The sequence below is a fragment of the Tripterygium wilfordii genome, chromosome 22 (assembly GCF_013401445.1).
Source record: "Tripterygium wilfordii isolate XIE 37 chromosome 22, ASM1340144v1, whole genome shotgun sequence".
Taxonomy (NCBI): Eukaryota; Viridiplantae; Streptophyta; class Magnoliopsida; order Celastrales; family Celastraceae; genus Tripterygium; species Tripterygium wilfordii.
In genome coordinates, this window is record NC_052253.1 from 13,517,376 (window position 1) to 13,529,407 (window position 12,032).

General features: G+C 38.5%; 2 protein-coding genes across 2 annotated transcripts; one reads left to right on the top strand and one right to left on the bottom strand.

The window, feature by feature from the left end:
* The first annotated feature begins 1,341 nt into the window (after nt 1–1,341).
* On the top strand, nt 1,342–3,311 carry LOC119990878 (UDP-glycosyltransferase 89A2-like). Its single transcript, XM_038837005.1, has 2 exons — nt 1,342–2,790; nt 2,957–3,311. Exons 1-2 carry the CDS (start codon nt 1,379–1,381, stop codon nt 2,991–2,993), a joined length of 1,449 nt encoding a protein of 482 aa, XP_038692933.1. The 5' UTR covers nt 1,342–1,378; the 3' UTR covers nt 2,994–3,311.
* Nucleotides 3,312–4,417: 1,106 nt separating this feature from the next.
* Nucleotides 4,418–7,991, bottom strand: LOC119991115 (phosphatidylinositol 4-kinase gamma 7-like). The gene is made up of 2 exons (XM_038837328.1): nt 7,775–7,991; nt 4,418–7,014 (listed from the first exon to the last, which is right to left on the bottom strand). The coding sequence occupies exon 2, from the start codon at nt 6,722–6,724 to the stop codon at nt 4,796–4,798; it is 1,929 nt and encodes a 642-aa protein (XP_038693256.1). The 5' UTR covers nt 6,725–7,014; nt 7,775–7,991; the 3' UTR covers nt 4,418–4,795.
* Between the last annotated feature and the right edge of the window lie 4,041 nt (nt 7,992–12,032).

The following is a 12,032-nucleotide window of genomic DNA, read 5'->3' on the forward strand; positions in this document are numbered from 1 at the left end:
ATTTATTCTTCAATCGAATTTTTTTTTCCTTATTTTTATGTATTTGAGAGTGATTTTGTGCTCAGTAAATTAATTGACCAAGTAATGAATAGTCTCATCATCATTTGTAGTGAAATCAACCCAAGCAAACAAGTATATATGATTTATCCAATACAACCAATCCAACAAACACAAGAATATATACCAAAACAAATCGCAGCAAATATATATATATATATATATGTATGTATGTATATGTATATATAATAAAAATAAGATTAATAAGAATATACCCACATGCTTGGAAAGCAAGCTTCTATTATAAATATATCGTTTAGAAACATCTGATTCCATTCCGATTCTCATAATATAGAACACCTTGTTCTCATATATAAATATAAATATATATATATATATATATATATATATAAGTATCTCTAACTCATTTGTCTTTGAGTCATTCTATATTAATACAGGATTATTCCAATCCACTGCTTGTCTTCTTCTTCTTCTTCTTCTTAACATTTTTTCTTCTTCTACCACCTCTAAAGCATAATTTCTCTCAACTATTTTCTTCCTTGAATTTTTGCTTAAAGCGCCAGCACATGCTGACCAAGACCAAAATCTCAATATCCAGTTAGTTCTAAAATCAAATCATATCAGATCAGATCAAATCAAATCAGGGTCACTATTAAAGGAGAAAATATTCTGTAGTTGTGCGAAAATATTTTATTTCTCAAGTTTTTAATTTCATTTCTAAAGGAAAGAGAGTATAGCTAGGTTTTCGTGTGACTTCCACTGTCGAAGAAGGCGGCATCGGATATCTCCAATCGCCGGTCTCATGTGGGACATGTGGAGCCATGAATTCACTTGAATCATGTATGTGCATCCAACTCATTTGTTGTCGCTATCTCAGTTATCTCAACTGTTGAGTTGTTCGCACATGATTTCATGTGGAACCCACAAATTTAATTGAATAATATGTGTCCAACTCAATAACTGTTGGTATCTCAATCATCTCATCTACTGAGTTGTGGTTTCATTTGAATTATATGGAATCCGCGAATTCACTTGAATCTTATACGTCAAACTCAGCAGTTGAGATAACTGTAATACCAATCATTAGAATCATTATCTTTCTTTTTTTTTTTAAATTACTCCCACGTGTCCCATATTGGGGGAAACATGCGTACCACGTAACTGAATATTTTCTCCAAAACCTAACAACCGAAAACACATGCAGCTATTGAAAATACTTGTGACATCACACCCATGGTCACAAAAAGAACTGACTTTTCTTCTAACACCACAAAATGATTCCTGCCTCACTATAAATAGTCTCCTCTCCAAATCATTATCAACCACCCCCCCCCCCCCCCCAACCACTCCAAATTCAATAATGTCTATCAACAACAATGAAACACCAGCGCCACAAGCACCACACATTCTGATCTTTCCATACCCAGCTCAAGGCCACACACTCCCTCTCCTTGACTTCACACACCAGCTTGCCCTCCGCGGATTAACTTTGACAATTCTAACAACACCCAAAAACCTCCCAACCCTCTCCCATCTCCTCCAAACCCACCCCCAAATCAAAACCTTAACCCTCCCTTTCCCCTCCCACCCCTCCCTCCCTCCGGGTGTTGAAAATGTCAAGGAACTCGGCAACGCCGGAAACTTGCCCATCATGGCCGCCCTTCCCAATCTTCGTGACCCAATTATTCACTGGTTCCGCTCTAACACTAACCCTCCTGTCGCTATTATCTCCGATTTCTTCCTCGGCTGGACACAGAAACTGGCACAAGAACTCAATATACCCAGAATTGCGTTCTTCTCATCCGGTGCGTTTCTGGTTTCTGTTCTTGATTACTGTTGGAATCACGTTGCGAATGATTCGGATGTTGTTGAGTTTGTTGGTCTGCCGAGAACTCCGTCGTTTAAGGAGGAGCACTTGCCGTCTATATTCAGGCGGTACAGGGGAGGTGATCCTGTTTGGGAGAATATCAAGGACGCCATGGTAGCAAATATCATGAGTTGGGGTTGCATTTTCAATACTTTCGAGGACTTGGAGAGTGAGTATTTGGAGTATTTGAAAAAACTGACGGGTCACGATCGGGTTTATGGTGTTGGACCGATCAGCTTGTTGGGTCCATCGAAACGTGAATTGTCGTCGAAGGCGGATTCGAATAAGGAATTACTGGGTTGGCTCGACGGGTGCCCGGATGGATCCGTGCTTTACGTTTGCTTCGGGAGTCAGAAGTTGTTAAGTAAGAATCAGATGCAGGCCTTGGCAACCGGGCTTGAACGGAGCGGGACCCGTTTTATATGGGTTGTGAATACGGGTTCGGCCCAGTTGATTGAGGAGGGGATTGGGGTTGGAGTACCGGACGGGTTTGAAGAACGGGTGGCGGGTAGGGGTATGGTGGTTAGAGGGTGGGCCCCACAGGTGTTGTTACTGAGTCATAACTCGGTGGGTGGGTTTCTGAGTCATTGTGGTTGGAACTCGGTGCTGGAGGGTCTAGTGGGAGGAGTGGTGATATTGGGTTGGCCAATGGAGGCTGACCAATACGTGAATGCTAGGTTATTGGTAGAGGACATGGGTATTGCTGTGAGAGTGTGTGAGGGTGCTGGCTCGGTGCCCGACCCTGACGAGTTGGCAAGTGCCATTGCTGAATCGTTGAGTGAAGATGTGAAAGTGAAGGTGAGGGCAAAGGAGATGAGAGACAAGGCATTGACAGCTGTCAAGTTTGGTGGGAGCTCTTGGAGGGATTTGGACATGTTGGTTAAGGAACTAAGCCAACTTCAAATGTAAGTTGAAAATAATAAGAATCCCATTATTTTTTTGTCTCATCTATCATGAATATTGATATTAATTAATAGATATGATCCATGTGAAATCGTAAATTTTATATATCTCATAAGATCCATATAAAATCGTATACATCCATTAAAAAACTGATTTGAGTAAATTCAGGCGTGGAAAACACAGAGACAGAGAGACAAGACTATGAAGGAAGCGTGTTCCACTTTTGCAATAATAGAGAGGAAAAGTTGTGTGAAACGAACAGATTCGTAAGAATAGTGCAAGACTACAACTGCATGTCCTTGTTCTGCATGGGACCATATATTATTTTACTAATTATATATACCGTCCGTCAGTCCGTTGACACTTTCAAATGCATGAACATAATTGTTGATGTGACTAAACACCTTCCTCCCTGCATGGTGGGTAGAAGTATCAATCGGGCATGAGGTCCATTGGCCGGGAAGCGGCCCACATTGACCAAGATTAACTTGTCGTGCTATGTGAGACACAATCTTTTCGCCGGCTGGGCTTGGGGTAGGCTGTTCACGGTCGGTATTGATTTTTTTTTATATAAATTTAATGGATTGATTAATTATTATCATTTTCTTTGAAAAAAAATAACAGATCGATCAGTTGGATTAGCATAGCTGGGGTTTTGGCCCGCTTGGCAATGTGAAATTAATTAACGTCTTTAAAAGAACTAAACAGGGGAAATATAAGTCATAAATTTTGTATTCATTTGCACTTTGATTTTCTTTATACAAATACTCTCGAGTTGAAACCTTGCCACACGCATTTCTAAGCAAGCCGGCTTGCCCAGCTTGTGAATTGTGATGGACTGGCCGGCTCAACCCCAGAAAAAGTTGGGCCGCTTGTGGGTTGTTCCGGGCTGGGCTGGGTCGGCCCACTTTACACCTCTAATTAGTGGGAGATCCCATTCCATTTCCACTACTAAGAAATAGACAATTTAGACATTATGAAATCCTGAGTGCTTTCATTATCCTAAAAAATGAACCTAGCTAATTGTTGTCAAATCTCAGATGGTAAAAACAAAGCAATTATGGTACTGAAGGGACAACTGATGAAATTTATATTCTGTAGGTTGATTAATTAATTAATATTTTATCAAAGTTTAAAGTAATAGTGGGACCCACAAGTCCAACATATGATGATGATGATGTTCCTTCGTTATTATCTTTGCTTTCTCCGTCAACCACGGACAAAATTCCAAGATAATAACCCACCACCATGACATGAACAACAAAACACTCAATTGTCTTTTTCAGCATCAATATTTTAAAAAAGCATCACAACATTTTCAGACGTCGACAAAATGTTATCATCCACTCTTTGTTAAATCTGTGGACTACAGCCAGGTGTTTTTGATTTGCAACACAAAATATTGTATCACCCATCTCATACACAGGCTCTTGCTGACTCCAAACAAGACTCTATTGTTATGTACAAACACCATACTCTGCTTAAAAAGCCATTGAAAAGAAAAACAACATTAACCATACAACATCCCTACATCTTCCATCAAATATCATTCTACTCTACCCAGTACCATGTATCATTCCCTCCGTTATACAAAACATGATAATGAAAAAACAGATGACTTCCAAAGCATGCTCAAGAAACCTGAGAGGTCAACATTTACATTAACTTCCATTGCTTCTTTTTTTTTTCTTTTCTATAAAGGATCTGATTCTACATATTATTTATCAAACAAGTCCATGAGATTAACAAAATTCAAAAAAAAAAGGCTGAAAAAAAATGAAGAAAACCAAACAATTCTACTCAGCTCTTCCCCTAGCTGACTTGGATGCCAAAAATATTTACATCACTTCCTCCTACTGTTGCTCCCTACTACCACACCACCTGTGAGAAAACCCATGACCAAACCTAGACTAGACTAAGTAACAACCATTCATCCGCAATAATAAACCTAAATACCGTATTTTTCACCTTCAGTCCTCTCTTCACTAATATACCAGATTCTCAACTTCAAAACTGGCAAGAAGTACCTAGTCTCAGCCTCTGCCTCTGACCTATGGTCACTGATTTCCTTTTGGCAAATGCAGGGCGTAACAGCTCCTGAAATTTCTCTAGAAACAGTATCCACTCCTCATCATTCATATCTGCAAGTTTCACAAAGCACGTGCTCGCAGCAAGTTGCTCATTCGCACTCCTATGCCCAGATGATGTGCCTGAGAGACTGCCATTTTCAGGTTTTGCTCCCGAGCACTTCTGATATTTCACATTCTTGTCAACTAAACTTGTAGTCCTCAATGACATTGACAGTTTTGAAACAGCCGGGAACCTTTCAGGAACAAGCAGACTTGAAAAACCCTCTTTCCCAGCTGCTGCTTCTTCTTCTTCCTCTCCACTCTCTTCTTCCTCCTCAATGCTTTCCTCCAGCTTTGTAAGTAAACGACCATTTCCAAAATGAAATGGTACCCTTGACATATAATCATCTGCAGCTATTTTTGGGGTGAAGTCAACTCCCACTTCATCACAGTCAACATCAAATTGAAACTCCTCATCTTCCAAATCTGGCCTGGGGGATAACAACTCCCTATCTGCAATCAGCCCCCTTGCCTCAATACATACAACCTCAAGCTCACTAGGTTCCTCCTCGCCGGCTCGAAATTCCCGACTCATCATCTCACCAATTTCGGCAAGACAGAGACCACACTCAGCAGCTCCCTTCAAAAAAATTGTGCAGAGAACCAAAACCCGGAGACAAGCCTCTCGAATCATGGGGAGCTCCATCCGCAGCATATCACTATCCCTTGTAGGATCAAGGTTCCGTATATAGTCAAGCTCATCATCTGAGAATGGAATTGAAGCCTGAGGCCAATGAATCCACTCAAAGTATGGATCCTCCAATGTTTCCGGCAGACAAAGGCCATGATCAATCGGAATTAGCTCCACTTGGCCAAACCTTCCCACGCCATCAAGTTTTCTCACTAGAAGGTTTCCAGCATGTCTGTCTGTGTTTAGTGTCCTAATATCTAATATACCTATGCGGTGCACAGCAGAAACAGGGAAGCTTGATGTCCCGTGATCACTGGCATCGAAATCATGCGGAATGAACTGTTGAAAAGAAGCAATCTTGCTAACCTGCTTCTTTCCTTGAGGCTTGTTCCCATTCACGCCATCATTGACATTGAAAATTGAGTGAGTGATCTTCACCAGGGCAGTTGGAGGCACATTCGCAAAGTGATCATAATCCAAAAGGTAAGCTGCAACTTCTCTGAACCCCGTCTCCCCAACACGTACTGACCGTTTCAAACCTGGTTGGCCAAGAGCTTTACCCACAAAGCCTTTAGGGTTGTTTGGCGCAAAAGGTTCTTCATCCGTCGGCTTCACAATCGCAACACTCTCACCTCTGGTATTTCTGAAATAGTATGCACCTCCAAGGCCACCCTGAACAAGAACAGGATCAACACCCATCTTAATTGCCTTCGCAATGTCCTTGACCAGTTGTTTTGTTTCAGCAAAGCGATCTGACCGCCCTAAAATCTCAATAGGGCCACTCCAATCTCTCTGTTGGATATCCCTTCCAGTAGGTGAAAGACAAGGGGTAGAGGAACTCCTGTGCATGTAGTTGCGTGTTAAAAGTAAAGGAGAATCATTCCGAACAGCACTTAGATCATTCTTCAACACCATATCACCAAAAGTCAACGAGCTCTCATCCGTGGGGACATTTAGGGCAAGCTGCAACCTTCTTTTCACAGTATGAGCATTGTCACCACGGTCCAACTCCATCCCCATGACACAACCAGTTTCCGTCTGCACAAAAACACGTCTTCTCCCAGCAGGTTGTTTACCTTCCACTCTATGGTTCCCATGGTATTCCCCGCCAAGCCGACTCTTAAACACTGCCACTGCCATCTGGGTCTGAACTGGGCTGTCTGGATTACGAGACATGAAACAAAACAAGATATTGATCGTCTCCGAGTCTGGCAAGAGCGAAGGCGATGTTGGAGGAAGAAAACTTCTTCCCAGCCAAAAATACGCCAAACTCCAACGCCGACTGGAATTGATTGAGCAAGGAGTACGAAATCAAAACTGTCATTAATCGATAAGCTGGCGATCAATCCCCATCACAGGTCAGCAACAAGAAATTAAAGAATGGAAAGCAGAGACGGGAAAAGACGAAGCTCAATGCAACGTTAAGCTCCCCATCACAAGATGCTGAAATATGCGCAATCGAGAATCTGGATTTCAATAAAAGCACAGATGTCAAATCAGATTTGAATACTAAACAAATTTACAATAAGTCTGTAAAAAAAAAGCCTACGCAGTAGCGAAGCAGAATAGGTATGAATTGATATTCAGTAAAATTAATAATTCCATTTCCTTTATACTAAATGCAAGCTTCCATCAATTCACAAATAAGAGTCTACGTGCATACTCCACAATGTACCTAGACGCTTTAGACCACGATCACATTCAGCAAGTAGTTATTAGTAACTGATGCAACAAAACCTCCACAGATAAATTAATAACATCAGTAATTAATTAACCCAGACTAAGAGCACAGAAAACAAAACTCAAATATACACATTAATATAACAAAAGCTCCCTTTGTTTGCCAGTAAAACATAGAGAACAAGAAATAAAAGAAATGGCATAATCGCTATTTAATGTATTACTCTACAAGGAAAAAGAAAAACAAAGATTTCTATCAGAAGGTGCAAGATTTCTTTGCCACCTCTGTCCACCGATGACCACACTACATCAAATAAAATCCCAAGGAAATTCAATAGTAGCACCGTTTCAACGGAAAGATCAATATCTGCACCGTTTGAAAAGAAAAATACTGAAACACCGGGCAACTCCTATTGATATACATATCCGAAGCCATAATATGAATATATGAAAGACAGACTAATCAGATCAACCACAAAAAGCCATCACCGACATTAATGAGCTAAAGAAACACATATTCAATAAAGGAAATGGTGAACCACTCACCAGATTGCGAGATCTGAGACAAACAAATCGAACGAATCGATTGATTAAAACCTCCGAAGATAACGAAGAATCGGAGGGAGGGTAGGTTCAGCGTGCCGAGTCCAAGAAGAAAAACAAGACGTCCGAGTCGACTCAGTGAAAAACCCCCTCTCTTTTCTCTCTTACTCGCTCTTTGTTTGTTATCTCGCTCTGTAAATTTCCTCCCTCTCCCTCCTCTAAAAGAGGTTCCACTCTTAACTAAGTATGGTTAAAAAACTAACCCTGGTTGAGAGAATACCACCTTACTCTTTTACTTTCTCTCTCTATATTTCTCGCTCTTGATTCAGAAGAGTCTAGAATATGATACAAAAGCCGTTGGATGGGAAGGCAGTGAGTAAATGAAAGCTGTAGGATTATAGAGTGTATTGGGATTATAAGAAGGTTGGTGACGTGGAGATAAGTGATTGGGCAATGACGTTGCAAGGTCACCGTCTTACTGCCGGTGTCAGCGAATGGCGAGGTTTCTAAAATTTCTGTGCCGATCTGATCGTCGAATCTCTCCATGCCCCAAGCCACGCCGTCCAATTGGCTTGATTGACTCATTTGCCAAAATTGCCCCCGATAAATGGTCGGAAAGGACGAAAATAACCCCATTCAATTTGTGGTTTAATTTTTAAACTACCGGTTTTATATCCCAAAAAAGAAATAAATATTGGCATAAATTTGGAAATTATTCAACTGAATCCAGCAATATACACCTAAAGTAACTGAATTGGATATTTTCTTGCACATCCCGTTTTTGGTTTTTTCCTGTTTTTCATTTTCCAAAAGACGAAAACAGAAAATTTCTATTTTCAAGTGATTTTAGCTATTTTCATGTTTTTCGTGTTTTCTAAAATGAGCAATTAAACTGGTTTTCAAAGTTATTTTCTGTTTTAAAAAAATAAAAATAGAAAATACACGGGAAAAAAGAGCATACCAACATATATATAGATTTCTTGGAGATTTAAAAGATGCGTTACATTTAAAATCATTAAATGGTTTATATTACTACTAATTAATACTCAACATCTCTTCTTCAATGCATTTGAAAGTTGTCTAATTAAAATAAAATAATATATTTATAACAATTTACCTAACAAAATAATGGTAAGTAGTTTGTTAAATGTCGCTAGAAACTTTAATTAGCTATATTTATTTATTTTTGACAATTTGTTGTATGTTTGATGAATTTTCTAAAATATTTACAATCTAGCATTTATAAAATTTTAAACATTTATAGATTAGAATACTAAATTTTTTATTAATTTTATTACAAAATCAAATTAAATGTCTAGAGAATATTATAACCCCATACTTATCCAAAATTTAAAATATATATTAATAATAATTTCATATGGTTACAAATTTGTCTTTGTGTATGCAATACTATTATTTCGATGTCCTATTTGTGGATTTGTATCTTTGTGACTTGACTAAGGTTGAGACAATGAGTACATTATATATATATATATATATATCATAAATTCTCCTATATGCACCAAAAATGTGAACAAATTTTGTGAACTTGAAATTCAATGGTTGTTATAAAAAACCAAAAGTGGGGCACACTTTTAATGTGGGACCCATCACATCTATGGTTAAAAAGTAAGTTCACAAAATTGGTTCACACTTTTGATTATAATGTGAACAAATATAAATATAATGTGTATATATATATATATATATGTGAAGAAGAAGCTAATGAGTACATTTGACTTCAATTATTTCTTCTCAATTATTGTAATAATAAGCTAAACATTTAAAATAAAAAACTAAATCATCCTTGCGTATAGGAAACCCATTAAATATGTGCTCATGAAGGGAAATATATAGTGACAACTCACTTGTGTTATTATCTTACATGATTATTATTTACACGAAATCGTCTTGAGGGTGAGGGATGAGATTTAATTGTGATAATTTCTAGCTAGAGAGTGATAGATGCTATGTTTGTTGTGGGTTAGAGTGATCTAGTTAAACTTTTCAAATTAACACCCTGTGATTTGTCAAAATATTTAAAAGAAATAGGACGATCCAGATATTCAGAGTTTGGATGGGTCAATTACAAATGATTTCTTTTATTGAAATTGGGATTGAAGCAACCTTATTGCTCTAAACATAGGGAAGAAGTTCACGCAAGACTAGACTCTAGAGACATGCATGTATTTTTTCAATGGAGTGACAAAAGGTGCATAGGACCAAATGGATGCACCCTTATGCAATTACGCAAAAGATAGGATAACTGATTACACTAACATTTCAGAATCATAAGTAGTTCAGATAACACTTGTATATGATATCTCATAGAGGTTTCGAGTTCGGACCTCTTTCTCCCTCTTCTCCCGTATTCAAAAAAATTACAACACTACTTTAATTATTAAAAAAATAACACTTTAAATAATATATAGTATAACATGGGACCTTAATTTAAATGTTTTACTATCTAATTGGCTAGGCCGGCAACGTTTCATGGCTCTAGTCAGAAAACACGTACGGATAGGTCAAGGTTGTCCTAAGGCCTTGCCAAAAAAAATGAGTGGAGTAAATGTTAAAAGAGACTTTGACTGACCCAACGAGTTCCCAGTTGGTTTTTGGTATTTCCCAGTTGGTTTTTGGTATTTTATGGAAACTCACGGATTTTAGGTTCAAAATCTTTCGTCAAGACTTTTATACAATTCTTGATAAAATGTTAGCAACTTACCATGATTCCGTATAGAAAAATTATGAGAATGTTGTCTACGGATTCGAGAGTTTATTCCATTGGGATAGATTAAAAGAGTCTTGCCTTGAAGCTAGAGGTTCCCAAGTATTAAAACACGTTATTTTTGAACAAGTTGCCAACTTGGACATGTTGATGGTGAGTGGGGTAGATTCCCATTATTTTTATGTATGACCTGTCGGGATTATCCTGCCACGTATTTATTTTATTTGTTGTTTAATTTCACAACATGATTTTTCTCCAACATTATCATATGTAAAGGACTTAGGAAGGTGTCCTTGAAGGAATTAGAATTAATCGTGACTATATTTCTTAGTCTAAGCTGTTAAAACAAAATCCCACATCACTTTGCTATTACCGTATTAGTTATTGGGCTAGTATATTAGATGGAATGTCTCACCTTCCTTGTAAGTCAATTTGCAAATGATATATTGAACCCACATTTCTTTATATGACATCGGAGCAGGCCCAAGGTCTTGATGGAAAATGTTGTCCTCTAATTTGTTGACATATTGGATTTGACATAACTCAGTTCACACATACGGGAGTGTGTTAAAATAAAATCCCACGTCATTTGCGAGAGGAACAAGCCACATACAAATGGCAGGACGACAAGCGACAGAGTGACGCCACATCTCCATCCTTTAAGATTCCTTCGAAATGCACCAACTTGTTAGCTGTTCCTGTCCGGATCAAACAATGAAGGAAAAGTCGGCGCTGCTTCGTATAATGTCTATGGGCCGTGCCCATGGATTGGATTTCCAGCACACAATCTGCGCCTCCTGATTATGTAAACGGAGCCCCGTTTTGTCGGACTGTGATCTTCTTGTGCCGGTTATTCTGACACTATTGGTGCGGTTTGACAGTGTGTTTGTATTGCGTTTAGGTGCACCTCACCTCACCTCACAGCACTCCCAAACGCTGACATTAATTTAAATGTTGTGGCTCGTGTGCATCATACACAACGTTGGGACTCCGTCGGAGTTTTGTTTAGAGTTACAAAACTCTGTTCGATCTGAATTATCGAATTTGTGTTTATTTGGATTAAATCAAATTTAGATATAAGTTATATGTCTGAAATTTGGTACCAAACACAAAATTTTGTCCGGTTTAAAACCGGAGTCGAGTTCAAACATATAAATCTTGTTTGGTTTACTTGTTCGAACCCTAACATGGATTAGGTTATTGTATGGATTTACACCAATCCGAGTTTAGTTATTTATTACGTCCAAAATTCAATCCAAGTTATGATCTGGATATATAAATATTTTGTAAATACATGATGTTGTTCCATCCGAAATTGATTTTGTATCTTCCAAATAAAATTCTATTTGATATAATTGAAAGGCATCGCTGATGCGGCTCAGGCCTCTACATGGCCCAATTAGCTTGCATTCTGGTTAAAAATATTTATGGATAAAAGAACAAGCCCGGCCCACTTCCCGATAGACCAAACACTTTTCATTACCGGGCCCATGTGGGCTTCAATATCTGGATTAATTTGTGATCACGATTGGT